This window comes from Cupressus sempervirens, chromosome 3, assembly GCF_028749045.1.
Source record: "Cupressus sempervirens isolate cs-2001-9-10 chromosome 3, ASM2874904v1, whole genome shotgun sequence".
Taxonomy (NCBI): Eukaryota; Viridiplantae; Streptophyta; class Pinopsida; order Cupressales; family Cupressaceae; genus Cupressus; species Cupressus sempervirens.
In genome coordinates this window covers 666950151-666971401 of record NC_143120.1, presented here as the reverse complement: position 1 = coordinate 666971401, position 21251 = coordinate 666950151, and the positions used below count along the sequence as shown (strand labels likewise).

The window sequence follows — 21251 nt, the reverse complement described above, 5'->3', positions numbered from 1 at the left end:
CCTTAATTGTGAGTTTTTACATGCCTAATGAAAAGAAAAAAATAGTTTAATGTTGCACGTATGATTGAAAGAAGACACACAAAACTCTAGGATATATGCTTAGCCTCTTTTCTATCATTAGTGTAGTGCATTAACCAAAAGTGTTCTTTTTTTTCTTAACTTAGGTAGCCCTACAAACAATATTAGTAGCCCTTTTTCCACAAATTTTTGTTTCATACTCTTCTCCATTTGATTTGAGTTGGTCTATCAAACTAGAGATTCTTGAGCTAAAATCTACAATAGGTTCATTATCCTTCATTACAAGGTTCTCAAACTCCCTTCTAATCATCTATAGTTTCACTACTTAAAATTTACCAGTTCCTTTGAAGTTTTCCTCAAGCATATCCTATGCTTCCTTTGAATAGTTAGCTACTAATATCTTAGGAAAAATGGTTTTTTTCATGGCTTCCTTAGTCAAACTTAACGCTTTTACATCACTTATTCTTTTGATAGTTAGTGAGGGGAGCATACTGTGTTGGGTTAGTTACATCAATAAATCCATTCACCACAAACTCCCACAAGTCATTTGCAACCATAATGGTTCTCATTTTCTTTGTCCAAGTGTCATAATGTTGTCTATTAAAGATGGCGGCTTCTACCATGTCTCCTACACAACAAGGTCAAACACCTACAATCACAAGGATGTGGGGCCTTATAATTATAATACCATGTAAAAACATTTAGAAATTTCTACCAACTTGGGAGATGATTAACCAATAGAGGACACTGAGCTTGGGAAGAACAAGGAGCGAAATGACAACAAGGAGTGTCAAGTTAACTCGGCACCTATAGTGACCGAGTATGCTCAGTCAATATTGGGACATGGTGGACACTAAGTCGAGTTAACTTGATTAACAAAGGAAGGGAGTAAGCTTAGACAACTCGGTCAAGTAAGGACCAAGTGAGCTTAGTTAACATAGTGACCAAGTAAACTTGGTCAACACTACTAGATGGAATACTCGGTCAACACACAACTAGGACAAAGGACCGAGTTAGGATTGGAACTCGATTTTTCAATGGGACCAAGCAAGAATGAACAACTTGGTTTGCAAGGGATTGAGCGAGAAGACAACCAACTAATAGTCTAGTTTATCCACCATTAAAACACAAAGACAAGAGCATAGACTTGTAACTCTATTTTGCACAAATACCAAATACAATGCCAAATAGATAGAAATGGAGGCAATTGCAAGAATACAATGAGCTAGATATAGATAAATATGCTTGTTTGCTTTCTATTTTAGAAATGATTCCACCTATTACTGATCTCAGAGTGTATGGCTTCAAACTAGAACCAAAACACATTAAACTACTACTCCTATTGATAAATTAAACTTGCAGCTATAAAGGGTTGCATACAATAAAGGCTAGGAAGAATCACTACTTCAACATGACAACATTCACTTGCAGAATATAGAAAGAGATGTGACTTTGCTACTACAAGCTCTATTATTCCTTTGTTGTTGCTGCTTTGCAACTTTCTCCTTCTGCTCTCCCCTCTCTCCCTAACTTCTCTATCTTATGAAAATGAAGACATTCCATCCTATTTGTCTCCACACACAAAAAATTTCCCTCTCATTTCAAATTTGAACTTACCTACCAAGATAAATGCTTTGCTAGGTAGATGAGCGATTAGCTCAAGGGGCAAAATAATAGTATAATATTTCAATAGGAAGCATGTCATTTTTTCCAATATTTGTATTTGGAAAAGTCCTAAATTTGAAGGCATTCATAAGGACCAAAGGATATACATGGAAGAAATTTGCACTTAATATATGCACGGGTGGTTGCCGACAATTTCCACTAAAATGGGTTCCTCTTAGCCTGTGTCCAAACAATAGCAGAAGATTCAACAGAGAATGAAATATTCCTGCAACCTTACAGAGGAGAAGATGAGGACTGGCATGCCTAAGTCGAGCAACATTCATTTGGGCCAGATTTTCAAATGCAATAAATACAATACCATTGAACACCTCCTACCTCATATGGTTGCAACAATGTTATTTCCTAATATCTGTACGCAACGCTTGTGAATTTAGCAGGAGAGAACTTGTAATTTCTGACAGCAAGTAAATTTTTTAATGACAATACCATGGTAGAGGCGGTCCAAAAGTAAAGGTGGGATTTATTGATGCCCATCGTACACCTGCAAAAGCCAACCTATTTTTCCCACCTCCATGCAGAAGCCAACCCAACAGCAGTCTTCTTACAAAGATTGTGTGCTGGAAAATAGTTCCTTTTTTGGCTCCAGGAAAAATGAATTTTATCAATAAGAAAAACTTTAAATTATTGGAAAATTATTTTTCATAAATATTATTGCCAAAATCTTTTGTTTATACTGTTCATGGACGCTTTTTAAGGAGAAGATTAATACCTATAATCTACCTGAAAAAATAAGTCTGCTGTCTGCTGCCTATAAGGCTGGACTAATAATTGAAAGCTATACAAATCTACATTATTAGGCAGTGATATAACTCTTTTGGGTATGCATGGGCACGAGACGCCATCGATAGTACATGGAATGACGTCTTTGTCATTCCGTAAATCCTACTGGAACAACGGAACAACACTGTAAAAAATACCATTGCCCCGACTAACAGATTGTCTGTGCTCTCTGTTTGGGTTCTTTTTAAAACCGTTTATAGTCAAAGAGAACTGCTACCGAAAATAATACCGAAACCGAAACGTGTGAGGGCCCGACAGCATGGTTCAGCGGGTCAATTAAGGGACCTCTTTTCCATTCCTATTCTCTCTCTAAATCTGCCTTTAAATGAAGAAACGACAGAATGGCACGGCATGAGAGACAGATTACGTATTTCCTTCATGAATCGCGTGGTACGAATCGCTTTATCAATTTGTCAAATACGTTAACATTCGATACAATTGCGTGGCAATGTTCTGAGCACATGCTTCGATTCCCAACAACTACTGTTTTGAACAATATTTCTCTGCCTCTTCCTCCCAAATATTCTGCATTTCAATTTTCTTGAAGCAGGAATATAATGGTTGACGAAGGTAATCAGACTGTTAAACGAGTGTGTGTCACTGGAGCAGGGGGATACATCGGATCATGGCTAGAAAGAGGCTACACCGTCAACGCAACCCTAAGAAACCCAGGTATAAATTTGCTCTTGAATATAACTTTATATTTAAGAGCTGTATATCAGATTGTCCCAGTTGTATATGGGTTGATGATATGCAGGGGGTGAAACAAAATCAGGGCCCTTGTTGAAGCTGCCCGCGGCAGAGGAAGAAAGGTTTAAGCTCTTTAAAGCTGATCTGTGTTTAGAGGGTAGTTTCGATTCAGCAGTGGAGGGTTGTCATGGAGTTTTTCATGTGGCAGGTCCCATGGATTTTACAAAACCTAAGCTGGTAAGCACATGGAAAGACTCTTATCACTTGTCTCTATTTAAGTGTTCATTTATATTTTCTATAAAATGATTCTCATCACTTGAGCCTATTTAAATATTTATTTATTTCTTTAAAAAAATTATTGAGTTTGACTCAAAATCTTGTACAGTTAAATTTTGATACTAGTATTACAATTTAGTATATTGTGTAAATGATGAGCTTAAATGGTTTGCAAGACACAACACTTGCTCAAAGTTCTACAAATGAAGCTTCAATTACAGTTAAATCAATACTTGCTCATGGTTTTATAAATGACATTTCATGTAGAGTTAAGAATGTTCTAGTTAGAGAAGTATTCACATGTATAACTTTTTGGAAAGTATGTAGACTTTACCACTGTGAGCATCACTGAGAAACAATGTGTACTAAGTTCTTTTTTATTTTTATATGAGATAGATTTGTTAGAAGTGTTAATCATAAAATATGAGATAATGAATTTGATACAGAATACTACACAATTTGTAGAATCCTCATAACAATATTAAAATTTGACTTCTTATGGAAAACTATCTTCCACTTTCAAATAGATTGTTGTTTTGAAGGATGATTTTGTTGTACCTCCTGTTAATGGAGTACAGAATGTTATGAGAGCCTGCGTAAGAGCTAAATCTGTTCGACGTATAGTTTTCACTTCATCAATTTCAGCTGCTTCTCCGATGAACGACAAGGGGGAATTCAGCCAAACATACCTTGATGAAAGTTGTTGGAGTCCCCTGCATTTTTTTGAATCTCCAACAAATAATTCAGCTTGGTACATAATAGCCAAGACATTGGCAGAACAAGAAGCGCTTAAATATGGGCATAATAATGGCATTGAGGTGGTGAGCATCCCACCAGGTCTGGCGTTTGGGCCTTGGCTTCCAACTACTAGTGTTTTAACATCTGCTCAGACAATATTAGCTCTCATTGGAGGTATACATATCTGCGTGTTTAACTCTAGTTTTTGTATGAAATATATATTGATGGTTCTCTAGAGCTCTAATTTGACAGTCCTTTTACAGGAAGTGATGCATTTTACAAATTTCTTCAGTTTTGCGAGTTTGTATTGGGATCTGTACCAATTGTTCATATTGAGGATGCGTGCAATGCCCACATATTTTTGATGGAACATATCAGTCCTGAAACTCGCTATGTTTGTGTATCTGATTCTTTGAGTCTCAAGTCTCTCAAGGATTTCCTTGGTAAACACTATGCACAACTCGAGAATTATATCAAGTAAACTATTTTCACCTCAATCTTATAGAATATTTGAGTGGCTAACATAAACTTTAAGTGCAAGAATTTTATATTATTCCAATTCTATTTTGTACAGGTTGGATGAGGATGGTGAAGTTGAGAGATACCTCCCAGTTTCTTCTAAGAAATTGTTGGATATGGGTTTCTCGTACAAGTATCATTTACCAGAAGCTTTCAAGGAGACCATGGAGTGCGTCGTAAAAACTGGACTGTTGAAGCTTAACGAGCAAGTTGTAATTTTATAAGATTGCTAATGGATTGTTACTTTTCCTGTAACTAAAAGTTTAGTAGTCTGCAGTCATTTTATATTCCAATGTCTTATTTTACCAATCATATAAAACCCTAATTTCAACCACAAAACTAAGCATATTTACCAATCTATCCCCAATTTGAGTCCTAAACCTTTTAATAATTAAATCCTAATCCTAACAGTACAACCCTTACCTAAGACTATGTTAAGACTATGTTTGGACTCATATTTAGGACAGTTGTTTCACCTCGACACGTGTCTGGTTCCTTATATAATTGGTCCCAGGTCATTTGTGATAGAACTTGAAATGAAGTAATTATTAGTGAGTCATATTATCTTCTATGACATTACGTCCATTATAGTATAGATAAATTTATCATGTAATTATTTAAAACATGCATATTATTACTTTGTGGGTATATGTATTTTACAATGGCTATAATATATTATGTGAGAATTATATATATCATATTTGTATTGTTTATATTTTTCTTAAATCAATATGATTGTTTAATTTGATAAATTAAATAATATCTTACATATAAATATTAATCAAATTAAATAAAATTCAATAATGATTTAAATATTATTTTTGGTTTAATTTTTATAAGAAATTATCTTTGGTGGCTAGATCTTATCACAGGTAAACATCATTTATGATGTTTCTAACATATTAAAAAATATTAGAGTAATAATATTTTTTATATTTAGTCTCAATAATACAAATTTTAAAATTTTTTTTCCATACCATTTTAGCCATGTCACCACTTTTGTAATCCTTCAAGAAGCTTCCCTCCAATCCCTTTATAAAGTAACTCTTAGGTTTTCATAGGCATGTGACTTGGATCATTTTACTTGTATCGGGAGTGCCATTGGGAGTTTCACTTGTTCACCATTTTGAAATTATAAGATCTTCCCTATTTGGCTTGTTAAGTTTTGATGGATTCTAGTCCTACCATATTCTTCTTGTTGGTATGCTTTAATTGGATCAAGAACATCTAGAGAACCATTTTTTTTTGTAGATGTAATGTTAATTTGAGTGAGAAAATGAAAATTTTCTCTTGTAGAAAATCTCTATCTATATAAGATCTATTCAATGGCTTGTTTGGAAGCATCATTTGCACATTACTACATTATAGAATAAATGATAAAAAGAGAGTGTGAGAAGAGTATATGGAGAAGGAAAGGTTTAGATAGATCTAGTGAGGGGAGAGACTTTTAGATTATTAAAATTTAAGTAGGTTATGATGGACACAAAACCTGATTATTTTTCATGCTTAGAAATGGGTTGGTAAAGGGCTCTAAGGCTTGAAAGCCAATTTTTCCTTTGTTTTAATCATTTTTTATCTACTTAATCCTCATTAGGTTTACAAATGATCAAGTGGGTATTCATGAAATTACCACCATAATCTCATACATCTTCTAATATTTCTAAGAATATTTAAAAAAAATTTAGTTAGATAACATTAACATTGTGAAATATAACTTTTGATAACTTCTTATCTACTTGAGGAATTGCAAAATAAATTACATATTATTGTTCTATACATGAACTCATACATTTTTAAAAATAAGATATTGCATTTCTACTTATGTTGATGCATGTAATTCCCAACACACCAAGGGGTACCAGATTTTAAGGATATGGTCATGTTGGTAAACAGATTTGTCATTGTGATAGTTACTTCTGAAATAGACCCTGTTTGCCCTGTGAACAGTGACAACTATGCCAACAGTTGTAGAGATTGAAACTGATCATTACCATATTACAATCTTTCTCTATGTTTGAAATTGATCATTACCATATTACAATCTTTCTCTATGTTTGAGAGGGGAAGCTCCCTCATATGATGAGTGTATTTGATTTTTTCACATAAATTAATTAAAACTTAAAGGTTAAAGAGAAAGCTACTGATGATGAATGCACCAAATGACTTCACAACTTTCTTGAACAACTTAAACCACATAAGAATGATCAAGAACTATACTTGAAGGTTAGCATTCACTCAGTGATGATTCAGTCATTCATTAACATCTACACCATACTATGAAAACATTAATTACAACTAGAATCGAAGAAAAGAGAATACAAAATACATGTTCCTTTATTTCCTTGCACCAAGAACATAAGAAGAAATTGATTACAAAGACAAGCTCTATATGTACTTTTAAAAAATTGTCTTATCATCTAAAACATAACTGTTCCCTTATTCCAAATTCCAAAAAGTCCCCTATTACATTGAGATTTATGAATTTATAGCTATTCTAGCATAACCAATCTTTCAGGTTCATAACTACCTCAAAAGTTAAAGTTTTGAATTTAGAATGCTTTTGAAAACTGACTCTAACTCTAACTCATATGAATAAAAACTCTAGATCCTAACTCTATTTACAATAAGTGGCATGCCACTTTCCACCATAGAACACACGTTCTTCAACAATCGTAAATTCCTTTGACAATTTGTAATCTTACCAATTCCAATGGCCTATGCCTTTGTCACTTACATTTACATTTATGTATTTCTCATCGCTAAGCATCAAATTATGCATATGAGATTAAACTTTACACCTGCTTGCTGCATTTACAAGAGCTTCTTATAACTTTATCAATACTATTCAAGCCTGTAGATGCCATTATGTTTGTAGATGTCCAACCATTTAGCCTCCATTTCATTGAATATTGGAACGAGGTCCTTCATGACCTCAACTTTCACAGCTGCACCAATCTCATGCTGACAACTTTGTGTGAAGGGGGCAGGAAGATTCACAATATCTGGAGAAAGCAAGTTTTGGACTTCCATTAATTTAATGGAGAGCCTAACACTCTTTTCCACTTTTTGTTTGCAAAGCACATCAACTGTTGATGTAAATATAGCAGAAACGAACCTATGATCTGAAAGCTTGTACTCTGGTCATTCATATGATATTTTTTCTAGGTCCATTTCAATACCAAAGGATCCGGTCACACCAAGCCGGAATAGGACGTTTTTCTCCTACCATGTTTTGTGATGCATCGTGGTGATTAGAATTGGGAATGTACTTGTAAGTTGAGGCAAAATTTGTAATGCCTTCCTTCTACTTTTGAAATATCTGTCCTGCTTTTTGCTCAGCTTTGAGCTCGTCATTTAATAAAAGTGTTGTCCAATCTGTTTTCTCAATAAGATGTCTTTCCTTTTCATTACATAGTGTAATCCGATAATTCAAGTCTCCAAACCATATTTTTCCATCATGTCCCATAATGGTGCGTGGAGAGAGGATAGTGCAACTGCGAGGGAAACTAATCCGTTTAAAGTATTTCTGCAGTGTCAGAATTTTTGCGAAACTCATCGCCTTCCTTGTGACCCGAAGCCAAGTGTACGCACACAGAATAAAAGCTACTTTGGTGAACCCTTAAGCTAATAGATATGGATCCCTTATTGCGTAGGTAACCCATGATACCACAACCAACGCAAGATAGTCTAATGTTGCCATGTTTTGTCTTATATCAACTATAGAAAAGACACTCCAGCATTAATGTGATGGGCGTGACTGTTTAACATATTCTGTCAAATAGTTGGCAAGCTGAACGCACATCCTTTACCAATTCTAGTGATGGAACAAATGATAAGTTTGACTTGCTTCAATGGTTTGTAGAAGCTTGCGTCCATGAAGATTTGTTCTTTAATCAAAATTTTCAGTGTTTGATTCACATCAATCTGTATTTTTGGTTTCTTTGTGACTTGATGAGCTAACTCAGGATCACCGAGACCACCTATTGCTTGACGTGTCTTCAGAATTTGCATCAATGGTTAAGGCAAAGTGTCGATGTGCAATTGTACTGAGTCATTATTTCTGGAAGTTTTTGTACTCGCTGCATTTTTCAAATGGCTGGCATGCCACATATGAATCGCCTATCCATTCTGCATTGCAAGTCTATCAGTTGGTATACTGAACCTTCATTAGGCATTTTATCGTATAGTTGGATGCTTTTTCTTCTTTAATGTCGTTCCATTGTGAATCTTAGGAGTTGATCTCGGTGTTCGCAGAAGCCATCAAACAGTGATATTCTAGCATCTCATACGTATATCTACGTGCTATCTCCATGACTGATCTGCAAGTGCCAAGAAGTGCCTATAATATACCTTGTAAGAATTACACTTCTCTAGATAGAACCAATCTTTCAATTATATCTGTGAACTTTATTTTGTTTTTAAAGTTGGAGTTTGGGTTAAGATTAGATTGAAAAGTTAGAGTATGTTTAGTATAGGGAGAGAGAAGGTTTTTAGTACATGGTGAGAGAAAAATTTTAGTACATCGAGAGAGGTATCTAAACTTGAACTTCTTTCTAGAAGTTTTAGTACGTAGAGAGAGGTAGTACGTGGAGAGGTAGATTTTTAGTATGTGGAGAGAGGTAGTACATGGAGAGAGAGGGCTTTTTGAATAGTGGGGAATTAATCTCTCTCTGTCTCTCTCTAAAATTTATTTAACTAACCCGCATACTAAAATATTTGGGTAACTGGTCACTCCAATTTTTTTTTTAGAAATTACCTAATAGAAAATTATGGAAAAACACACAACTACTAAACCTATTTCTTACCCACCATCCTAGCATTTGGTTTTTCAAATTACTAAATCTAACTATATTTTTTGTTTAGTAGTCCATTTAAAAATAATAATTAATACTTTAAAAACCTAATTTAGATTACTAAAATTATTTTTTAATCAGTAAATGACAATAGAAAATTTTATTAATTTATAAAGATATTTTCAAATGTTTGCCCTATTATCATTCTAGACTAGAACCATGTGCATACAAATAGAAGAGAGAATAAGATCCTCCAATACATAAGTAATGAGGACATACCACTAAGTTACATATGCCAATCAGATGTATGAGCATGCATACCACCTATTACATTACCTCAAAGAGAGGTCTTGGGTAGGAAAAAAACAAGAAGAGTTGTGTGGATAAATCTAAGTTGGACAAGATCCTTCTAGTATAGCTGGGAGATCTTAGAAGACTCTTCCTATTTTGTTCCAACTTGTTAAAAGAAAAAAAAAAAAGGAAATGGATTGAACAAATTATGGGCCTATGGAAGGAGCAACTCAATGCAACACTTAGTATAGTTAGCCACATCTAAATTTGAAGGCTTTCCACCCTTAAGAGAAAATGAGACATGAACTATAAAACTAAAAGAAAACATATACAAGAAATAAGATAGTTCCCAAATCATTCAAAACTCCATAATCTAATGCTCACATGGAGAGGGAGAAAAAGTAATAGGTTAAAAATAATGCTAAAAAATAATTGATCCACATAGAAGCTATTCAAAAACTAATTCATAAATATTACAACCCCTTTAAAACTGAGCTAAAATAAAAAGTTCCCTAAAAGGGCATAGGGATCACACTCTAAAATTATAAAGGAATACTATAAGGAACTTGATATACTATTAACAACTGCCATTAACAATATGGAGGACATAAATTATTTTTTGGGAGAGAGAGAAGGGGAAGATTTCCTATGCCATAAAATAATCATTAGATTAGTTTGTATTTCAAGAAGCTAAGTAACAAAAAATAATTTAGAATAGAGCATCTATGATTTTATCTACAAGATGTCCATACTTTCTCAACCTTCTATGAAGTAGTCATAATACTAAAAGAAAATGCAAACCATCCATAGGTTAAGGATTACTATTTATTTGATAACAAGGAAGAACTCAAACCTAGCCCAAGCTATGAAGGCCAAAGTCATGAAGCACCATTTGGGGGGGGAGGAGGAATAAATAATATAGTAGCGTAATTAAGGTGTATTGGAGATGGGAGAGAAATTGACATCGTAGGGTTTAGGGTGTCATAATCTATAGGTATTTAAGGTTAGGGAGGGTAAATACAAGGGTGGAAGGGAAAGCTACAATAGGAGGAATTATAAGGAGGCCAACATTATGACCAAAAAATTATTCAAAGGGTACCATTCATAAAGGGTAGTTTGTAGTGCCTTGTCAAAATCTAGATTTATAAATTAGCCATAGATATTTAAAACATAAATTACTTATGAAAGCATAACCAATCATAATTAAATCCAAATAAAATATGGTCATTATCTAGTAGAGTACTAATAAAACTAAGGATTATATGTAAGATGAATATTTTAAGAATATGTAAAATTTCTAAGAGTAAAGATAGTCATGATCAATAAAGGTCTCAAAAACTTGAACAAAACTAAAGAAAATTCTCTATACACCTTCCTAAGAACTATTAGTCTTCCTTAGTGGAAGACTCTACATCATAGCCACTATCATTTAGGAGGTTGTCAAATATACATGATACATAGAAAGAACCATCAATTCAACCTAAATAAGGGGAGCCACATATTGAATTCCTCCACAATTTTGATAATAAGGATGGGATGGACCTCTACAACTCTATCAATTATGTCAAAGTCTCCTCACTTGGGGATACACAATTCATCATCTATATCATCTTGAATAAGCTCAAGATCCACCACTAGATACTCTTTAAAAAGGTTGCATCATTGGTCCATTATACATCTTTTATAGTTACCTTCATGTAGGATAGTTTCCATGAACATAGCTATTATCTTTTTATTAGATTTTTTCCTCTCAATAAGTTTGAAAATCACTACCTACAATCTTGCTCCTAGCTTGAATGATCAAAGTATGAGAAGTGTTCATCATTAATCTAAGCCTTCTCTTAGTAATGGGCCCCAATAAGGGTAAAATTGTATTCCCAATGTTAATGGGGATATTGATGTCCATATTTGCAAAGATGAAGACAATTTTGAAAGAGTTGTAGGAAATATTAGTTAAAAAACTCCCCCAGTAGTGTGTCCATGGTTTGGGTCAAAATAAAGAGTGGAGTATGGTAGAAAAGTTGAAGTTATAGAAAATAGTGATGCTAAGGCTAAAACAAGAAGGGTTGCACACTTCTAGGTACCTTTATTATTTAGGGAGTGAATAATGGATGAAAGAAAATATCGCTATGATACGTATATATTGGGGAAATAATGACATGCAAAAAAGGATAAATTAAAGAGATGACGAAGTTGGGGAAGACTAAGAACAATGATGTTAATGAAAGGAAGGTGAGGGGATCTAGGGATATATAAAACATGTAATAATTAAAGGTCCAAATTAGAGTGGTTTTTTTTCTAAGAGCATTCAGGATGATCTTGGGGTTAGCATCTATCGTCAAATTATCAATATTGAGGCATTTGCAAGCCCTTAGTTGCTCTACTAGAGGTTCTATTTTTCACATGTTTAGTAGTAATCTTAATGGGTTTGGCCAATTCTCCATACATCTTACCACTACTATCATGAATGATGCAACCAATGCATCCTTGTTCTAGATTACTCCTAGAGGCTCCATTAAAATTTAGTTTATGCCAAGGTGGGAATAAAATTACTAGAATTCTTATTATTTAACCATCCTCTAACTTTGTAGAATGACTTTCAAATGTCACACCAAGACTATAATATTGCAATTTAATGAGTAAGTTATAATTTTTAAAAGTTTTTTAATGAATTGTTACTTTCTAGTGGACTTACACTTTACTCATAGCTAAAAGGAAACACCCTTAAGTGAATTATAGTTATTTAGGGTAATCTAGTTCATTTAAGTTTGTGTGTCTTATTTTTCCAATCAACTGATAATATTTGAGGTTTGAAAGTGAGAAAGATATCATATTCCAATTCAATGAATTTATTTTAAAATTAAAATAAATTATAATTGTTATAATTGTTTTAAAATTACATTAATGAAAACTTTAAAATAAAGAATCAATGACATTAAAATTTTGATTTATCATTTTTTAAAAATTTCTTTGTCTTTTAATGAAATATATTAATTTAAGATGAAATGAAAGTTATAATTTTAAAATCAAAAGGTCAAAAGACAAATGTTCAAAATAAAATTATAGTTTTAAAATAAAATAAAATTATAAATTTAATAAATTATTATTATTATCGAGTAAAATATGTATTTCTATAGTGGTTTTTTAATGTAATTAAAAATTAAATTAAGCTAAATTTAATATTAATGAGAAAACATCAACACAACAATATCATATACATTCAAATATTATAGAAATTTTTTCCAAAAGTAGTTATCTATTACATTACATTGGATAAAAGGTATGATAGGGCTCAAAAATAGTATTTTATACCATTAAATGATTTCAAACACAAAATTAGGGTTTTCTTTCCATTTTAATTTCTTTTTTCTTTGGCAGATAACATAAAGGAATTTGAGGAGAAACAAAAAAATAATGCATTCTCCATGAAGGGTTAATGAGACTGAGTTTTGAGTTTATGATGGGTCATGTTAAGGAGACTCTTTCAAGGTCTGTTTTAGTTGAAAGTTGAAAAAATACCTAAAAATCTTGGTAGTAATCAAGGTGGAGGCAAGTAGTTGATTACAAAGTTAAGGAAAGGGAAAATGGAGTCCATGAAAAGGACAAGAAGAATGTAAATTATAAAGAAATTATAACTGATTCCAAAGATGCTAGTGAGGAAAACTTGAATAGTTTGAAAATGAAGGTGGATGCTGAGAGTAATTATGATGGTGGACTAGTTGAAAATTTATTCAAATAACCTAGTACACGCATCTCCTTGTTTCTTTTTATTCAAAGGTAGTGCAAGATAGGTTGTGGAAAGAGGATGTGGGTGTCAAAATGTTGATATAGTTAAGAAAATGAGGAATTTGATAAAGAAGTCAAATGGTTAAAATCATTTGAAAAAAAAGCATCCATGATGTGTTTATTAAAGTAGATAATTCACCACTAAAAGAATCCTCTTAAAAAATGTAAGAAAACAATGAGAAAATAGAGAAAGAATATTCCCAGCCAATTTGGTTGATTTGAACAAGGTCAATGTAAAATTATTGAAGGATGATCTTAAAATGATGGGCATTCATCCTCCTCTTGGAATGCTCCAAATTGTGAAGGCAATCTCCATGTATACCTTAAGAATAGAGTTCAATGAACTTTTAAAACCACAAAAATGATCCATTTTAATTATAGAGCTCTAAATGCACAAATGGAAGAAGTTGCAAATAAGATGAATGAGAGCCTTGAGATTGGTGCCATTGGGTATGATATGGAGGAGAATAATTTCTTGCACAAGTTGGTATATAGAATTGAGAACCTAGAAAGAACTACTAATACCATGGTGAATAGTTACCAAATAAGTTTTGGAGGCCTCAGTGTTGAGAGAGTATGAATAAAATTGTAGGTAATATTGATTTGAATATAGACAAAATAATGGTGCTAGACCTAGATGAATCTAAGGGTGCAAATTAGTCTCTTCATAAGACAAGAACTACATCTACATTTAACAATATATTCTAACCTTTAACATGGTTGGCTCCTCATAGAGCTCACTTTAGAAGAGTGAAAATTGGTAGCATGTTACTAGTGGTTTTTCCCAAACTGAGTTTCCATGTTAAATCTTTGTGTACAAATTGTGTGATCGAATTTGTGATATTTCATGTTTCCAATTTTGCAAAGTTCATTTGACCTAGGATAACAATATATAAAGGTTTGAGACATTGGATGACCTAATCAATACATGCATATAGTTGCTAAGTATTGAAAAAAAAAATTGTACATTTGGACCCTGGATAATTGATTCCCTCCCTCCTCTTAGTTATTCTAAATTATTCCAACATGACAAAAAAGCACCAGTGGTGAGTATCCTTTCTTGGAGGAAGATAGATTTCTTGGCTAAGAAAGAAAAAATATTATATTTCATAGAGTACAGCTAAGGCATAGTATGTAGCAAAAGAAAATAATTGTACTCAAGTCTTGTTGATGAGCTAGATGCTAAAGGATATTGGGATAGAATTCTCAAAACGTGTTGTAATATATTTTGATAACACAAGTATAGTAAGTATGTATAAGAATCATGTATTTCATTATAAGACTAAGCATATATCTATTAAGTACCATGTTTTGAGAGAGAAAGTAGTAGAAAAAGAAATTAGATTGGAGTATATTAGTACTAAAGATCATATTGTAGATATCCTTAAAAATCCCTTACCTAAAGATACATTTGATTACTTGAGAGGTATGCTAGGGATTATGCCCTTTCCAAATTTAGAGTAGATGATATAGTGATTGCATCAGTCCAGTGGTACATAGCACTATTGTTTGACTAGACTGAATGTTGATGCTTCATGTATGGGGCAATACCTAAGATGAGTAGAGTCATTAAGGACTCTTAATAATTGGTCTTGAATAGGGTCTTTGGATACTTGATCTGGTTAAAGACTTAGAGCAATGGATTGATATAATGAGGCCATTTTCATTGATGTTAATGGGGAGATACCTACATAAAAAAATACTCTAGTTGAATGAGGGAGAGATAGTTGAACATATATGTATTAGGGAGATTTTGAAAGGTTCATGTAAGTAAGGAGAAGAAATATATCTATGGGGAGATATGCATTATGAAGAACTATGTTGTATGGGGGAGAAGTTGAGAGTTGTTTAAATTTTTGAACAAATGATCATAATCCTAGAAGATGAAAAAATAGCAGTGTTCTAGAGGATTTTAAATTTGATTGATGAAGATGATTTGAAAAGATGAGGAAAACAATAACAATAGAGTATTGTTTCTTATTCTTGGAACTTAGATTTTTTTAATCTATGTTGTCATCAATGCAAAAGGGGGAGATTGTTAGCAAGAATGTTGATAGTATTCCTTTTGGGGAGGATATCCTAAGCATTGCTAGAACACTTGGGGAGATTGTTATCGTGATTGGATATTGCATTCATGATTGTGTTTGTCATTGTTGTCAACATAGTAGTAATTATGTGAAGACTAGCATAGTAGTAAATATAGATCATGATTGTATGGATAAAGTTTTTATTATCAAGTGATACACAATTAAAGACATATTCCACACTATGTATTGATGATAGTGTTAAGTGCATGTAACATAAGTTGAAGACATGCAAAAGTTGTAAGTGATTTATAGAGAGCAGTGCAAAAACACAATACATGATAAGTAGTTTTTGATGATCATATTATATCTTCTAATAGGTATTAAATTTGGAGATGTATAGTTGTATAATGATAGAGGATATTTTATTGATGATGTCAGCAAGTGCGAAAGCCCTAAAGTTGCACGCGTGAGATTTTGTATAGATTGTTATTCAACAGTGCTATTGTAATTACAAAATAATTAATTATCTTATTATAAGATTTAAATTGGGAAAGACTCAAGGAAAAATCAAGGGATTATTTTGATGATATGGTATAAAGGAAATTATTTCCCTTATTTGTAAAATTTAATGGAGTATGCAAAGTGATCAAGGAAGTGTGAACAATAGCAGATTGTTTGGTAAATCCAAGTAAGTGATCCAAGGGATTATTGGATGTAAAGTTTGTGATCTAATATCAAGATCAGAAGTTGTAGAAGTATGGTTGACTAGACAAAAAAAGAGGAAAGAGCACTAGAGTTTAATTCTATTATTCTACAACAAATAATAGGTCATTTGGACAATGGGTTCATTGGTCTTGCCCCTAAAGTTGTTTGGATAGTGGGTACATCTTCCTTGTACAACTCCCAACTGAGTTGGAATCTCCTAATAGGGATTCAAAGTCTCCTAACAAGGACTGATATGTACTATTTATGTTTTTATTGACTCCTAACAGGGCCCATTCTCTAACAAGGAACATTTATATTAGTACAACATCTTGTGGGTGTCATCCACACCATGATTTTCCCTCTGATCAAGGGCTTCCCTAGCTAACATATGTGGTGTTATTGTGCATGAGTATCTTGTTGTGTTTTCTCATTATATTTCTTATATGGTTAATAATTAATAAGGTTGGTAATTTTAGTAATAGTTGGATAACTGATTCACCCACCCCACTAATGATGGATTACATAATAGCCAAGACATTGGATAACTATATATTGTAACACTTTCTCCTATGATTCAATATTTGTTTCCATACCCTTTGAGTCTTCATTCCAGGAATTCTTGTGATCTATAGTCTCCAATAAATCCCATGATATGTCAACAAAACCACTGAACATTGTTCCTTTAAATCATTATGGAATTTTTTGTTGTGAAGATGTTCATTTTATTTATTATTTTATATCTCTATTTCTCAAATCCATAACATAAATCATTGAACCTTATAAGTGTACATAGTTACACTTGCTTCATGTCATAGCACATGTTGAAACTTCAGATTCAATGCTAATTGGAACCATAGATCAATCATATAAGAAATTGTGTTGAATACAACCAATAAATCAATGAGATAGGTAAACACATTCCAATTCTTACTAAATTTTATCCATGAGATATAATAAAAGGAACCTTGTCATGTTTTACCTTTAATAAAAATGCTTACGTTTGGATTAAAGTTTTTTGCATTGAGTTGAAATGATTGTAACACTTAAGGGAAAGTATTTTCATAAAAATATATGAAGACTAGTGTTAGTAACTGAAGCCTATGCATCACTTCTTGTGTTTATTCAAGTTAATCAATTTTTCCTGAGTATTTGGTGTTGATTTCTTATGGAGGGGTGTAATGTGGCATATGTAAGGGTGGGGATAGATGCATTATACATTATTTTCTCTCAACCTATTAGATTCTAAAGATAGGACTCATTATGCTCTCTCTCTCTCTCTCTCTCTCTCTCTCTCTCTCTCTCTCTCTCTCTCTCTCTCTCTCTCTCTCTCTCTCGTTCTCTCTCATAATGTTGACATATTCAATGTTTGGCCAAGTGATTTATCTATTGTAATTAAGTGTGATGTTTTTTACATGAAGCATATGTGTGTGACTATGCTTATTTTTGTCTCACATATGAGTAGATTTGCTTTAATTAAAATAAATTTGCATGTGCATAGATATGTTATGATTTTTATTTCACTACATATGAGTAGATGTGTAGTGTTCTTTTCTTTTCCCTGCCACATTCTATGATTAGGCTACTAGGCACATGGTTATATATAGTAAGTTTCACTACTACACCAAATCCATCCAATCCATCTTGTTCTATGAAGCTAGCTTCTCATGCTAGGGTCAGGTAATTCTTCATGTCAAGAGGAATCCTAGTGTAGTAAAAAATCTATTGTTAGTGATGTAAAACTGCTTGGGCCAGACTTTCATCTCAGATAGTAGATGGATAATGCCTGATAGCATTTGAGATTAGATACACTGAAGGACACATTTCAAGATTGAGTAAGCTATCTCATGGTTTTTTACCTTCATCTTGATGATGAATATGGTGATGTACAATTGATGTAATTTTGAAAACTGAATAATGTAATCATAGAGATTGGGAAGTATGTTTGATTATACTTGTAATGAGAATTCAATGGATGTTGGATGTGTAGATCATCACCATAGACATTATAGTGTTATAGTAGATGATAAACGAATGAATATTGTTTAAGTTTAATTATTTAACAATGAATGAGTTATTTTGACTTTTCAACTTTATCATAATTGGTTATTTTCTTGTTGTTTTTGCATTTGTGTGATGTGGCATTTCATTAGTGGGACATGGTTTTTACAATACCATATCTTATCTATTAAGTACAAGTCATGCCAAGTCTGCATAAGATGGAAAAATGCATTTATTTATTAAGGGAACAAAAAGAAAATCAAAGTCTTTGACATCATGTTTCATATAAATTACAAAAAAAAAAGTTGTAAGCTTGCACTATTCTTAGTTAAAACTTGTAAGTGTAAATAATTAATTATTATTACACTTTACTTAATTTTACTTAGGAATATGCATAGTCATATGAGTTATCTTGGTGACAACATAGGAGTTAGAAAATTATTAGAGCACATGGTGTCTACAACATCTCTTTATGAGATACACCTATGTAAACTTATCCTCTCATCATTGCACAAACTCCTGTGCTTAATGGAGGATAATCCACCTTTGGTGGACATGTGTTGAGTTATAATCCTTATCTCTTGTTTTACTTCTAGACATATAATTTTTCCTTGTATACAGGCATCCTCTATGATGTATTCATCCAATTATCTAATTATCTGATATCCATTCTCATTTGATAATCATTAGTCTCTCTTGTGCCATCTATTGAGCTTGTTGATCTTGGTGTTGAATTATTTCCTTATGAAAATTCTTACATGGTATCAAAGCTATACCAATTCTTACATGGTATTAGAGTTATACCAAATTCTCATGTGGTATCAAAGCCATAGGAGTTTCCTTACATAGCCATTGGAGAGATTTTTTTTGCATGTCAAGATTGAAGCTTGCTAGTGCAAATCAGATATTGGCATCACATTTAGAAGGTCAATAAAACCCTTATATTGACTTTTGTTTCAAAAAAATCAGATAGCTAAGGTGAAATATAGAGTCATTTGATTTTTGGAGGTGTGACGACAGTGATTCAGGAAAAATAATTATAGAGGTGATTTTCAAACAACGATATCTTCCTCATACGAACTCCTTTTTAAAGCAATTTTTTTGTTTTCTAATAGAATTTTGTGATCTACACATTGCTGCAGGTTATTTGAAATCTTTGTTCCTGAGTTTTTCTTAAAATCACAAATCCTAATTTTTACAACTTCAGAGGCTTCATTCGAGCTCATCTAGACACATATTTAGGTGCTATTATTTTTAAAGTGCTTAATTTTTTGTCTACTTTCTAGATCTAGTATCAGTTTGGAGTAATTTTGAGTAGACATAGTAATTTCAAATTTTGGCCTATTGGCACTTGTAACTAATTAGATCCTTGAGAGGTCTTTTGTTTTATCTTTTTGAATCTGATATAGCTTCATTTTGTTGTTGTAACCATCAAATTTAGAAGTCCACTTACACCCTAAATTGGCAAGTGGCCATTGTAATCGCACTAAATATAAATTGCCCATTAGGGGGGGTTTCTTTAATTTTTTTTGTATTTTGGGGGTGCATACATTATTTGATCTGATGGATTCATATCAAAAGTGTCACTTTGGTTTAAGATTAAAATTGACAAAAATGAATTATCAGAAATGGAGTGCTTTGACAATTGATCATTTAAGAGAAAATAAGGAAGTGTTTCCTTATCTATATTTGAAGATATTTCCACCTAATACTAATTAGGGACATCTTTCTCTTCTTCTTCACTTTATGTATAACAATATGAGTAAAGAATCTTTTGCTCCTCTTAGTAAGGCAAGTATTCCTCATGACATTTGGATGTGTCTTTGGGAAGCGCATGAAGATCCATGAGTCCCTCCATTACTAGCGGACATTCTACCTCCAGTCACTCTAGCTATGGTACCTACAACTCCAATTGAGATCATACCTCCCAATGGTCTTGTTGCTTCTACTGATCCGGTTCTAGCCACAAATGCTCCCAATTCAGAGTAGTAGGAAACACCATGTCTTCCTATTTCACCTTCATGGGATGGCTTCCTTCTAGACATTATAGTGTTGTTTGTGGAGTCTTACATTGAAGATGTGGGAAACATTATTGATGATATCCATTTTCTCTATTTTGAGGACAATTCTTCTTCACTTGTTGAGAGGGAACAGTCTAATCATCAACTACTTGATTTTTCTTTAGAGAATGACATAATTGTGGACACTTCTTTTCAGCAGTTGGAGGAGGACTATTTTACTTCAAAGGAGACATATTAGTCCTTGGAGATTGTATTCTAGTTTCCTTAGACATCATATCTTTTGAGGATTCTTCCTACTAGTTAGGGAGCTTTCTCTACTACACCTATGGAACTAATTCTTCCTACAAGGAGGAACATCATTTAGTTTTCATGGTGTAGCTTCTTCAGTCATCAAGGAGCTTCTTTCATAGTTGTGCATTCATCATTGATGGGAGGTTACATTGCTTCTCTTCACATATCTTCCTATAAGTATGATTCCTTGTCTTTGGAGTTTGATTCACTTTCATACATGGACATGTTACCTTCTTTTCCACCTTCTTTTGGGAATCCACTAGATTGGCTTGTGTAATCCACATTCATCAAGGACTTGTCAACATATGAGTAGATGTCAGAGGCCACATCCATAGCATATTGCATATGGATTCCTCGTTCATCTTTCTATCCATAATGGGAAATAAACTTGCACCTATACTTGGTGTATCTTCTTCCTAAAGGGAGAAACATCTTATTTAGGCATCGGATACTTTTTTGTCTTCATGACATCCTTGTAGGAGATTATTCAATATGAGCGGATACCATCATGTATTTTTTCTTATGGGGGATATATTCTTGTACATACATGTTGTATGTCATACTAGGGGGTCTTGATTACTCCATCCTTGCATGCATCTTTTATTTCTTCATCTCTCCTTTTGGAGGAGGTT

The 21251-nt window shown here is 32.9% G+C and overlaps 1 protein-coding gene and 1 pseudogene across 1 annotated transcript; one reads left to right on the top strand and one right to left on the bottom strand.

Moving 5' to 3' along the window:
* Window positions 1–3041: 3041 nt before the first annotated feature.
* On the top strand, window positions 3042–4931 carry LOC149568472 (putative anthocyanidin reductase). The gene is made up of 5 exons (XM_089816732.1): window positions 3042–3156; window positions 3242–3411; window positions 3993–4362; window positions 4452–4665; window positions 4763–4931. Exons 1-5 carry the CDS (start codon window positions 3042–3044, stop codon window positions 4929–4931), a joined length of 1038 nt encoding a protein of 345 aa, XP_089672858.1.
* A 2617-nt stretch (window positions 4932–7548) lies between these two features.
* LOC149568471 (type IV inositol polyphosphate 5-phosphatase 9-like) lies at window positions 7549–20352 on the bottom strand (annotated as a pseudogene).
* Between the last annotated feature and the right edge of the window lie 899 nt (window positions 20353–21251).

What these genes read in the sequence shown, in the direction of transcription:
- LOC149568472 (XM_089816732.1), top strand. Translation starts at nt 3,042, where the DNA reads ATGGTTGACGAAGGTAATCAGACTGTTAAACGAGTGTGTGTCACTGGA. An exon ending in ATTTTACAAAACCTAAGCTG is followed by an intron (nt 3,412 to 3,992) that starts GTAAGCACATGG and finishes GTTGTTTTGAAG; the next exon opens with GATGATTTTGTTGTACCTCC. An exon ending in CAACTCGAGAATTATATCAA is followed by an intron (nt 4,666 to 4,762) that starts GTAAACTATTTT and finishes TATTTTGTACAG; the next exon opens with GTTGGATGAGGATGGTGAAG.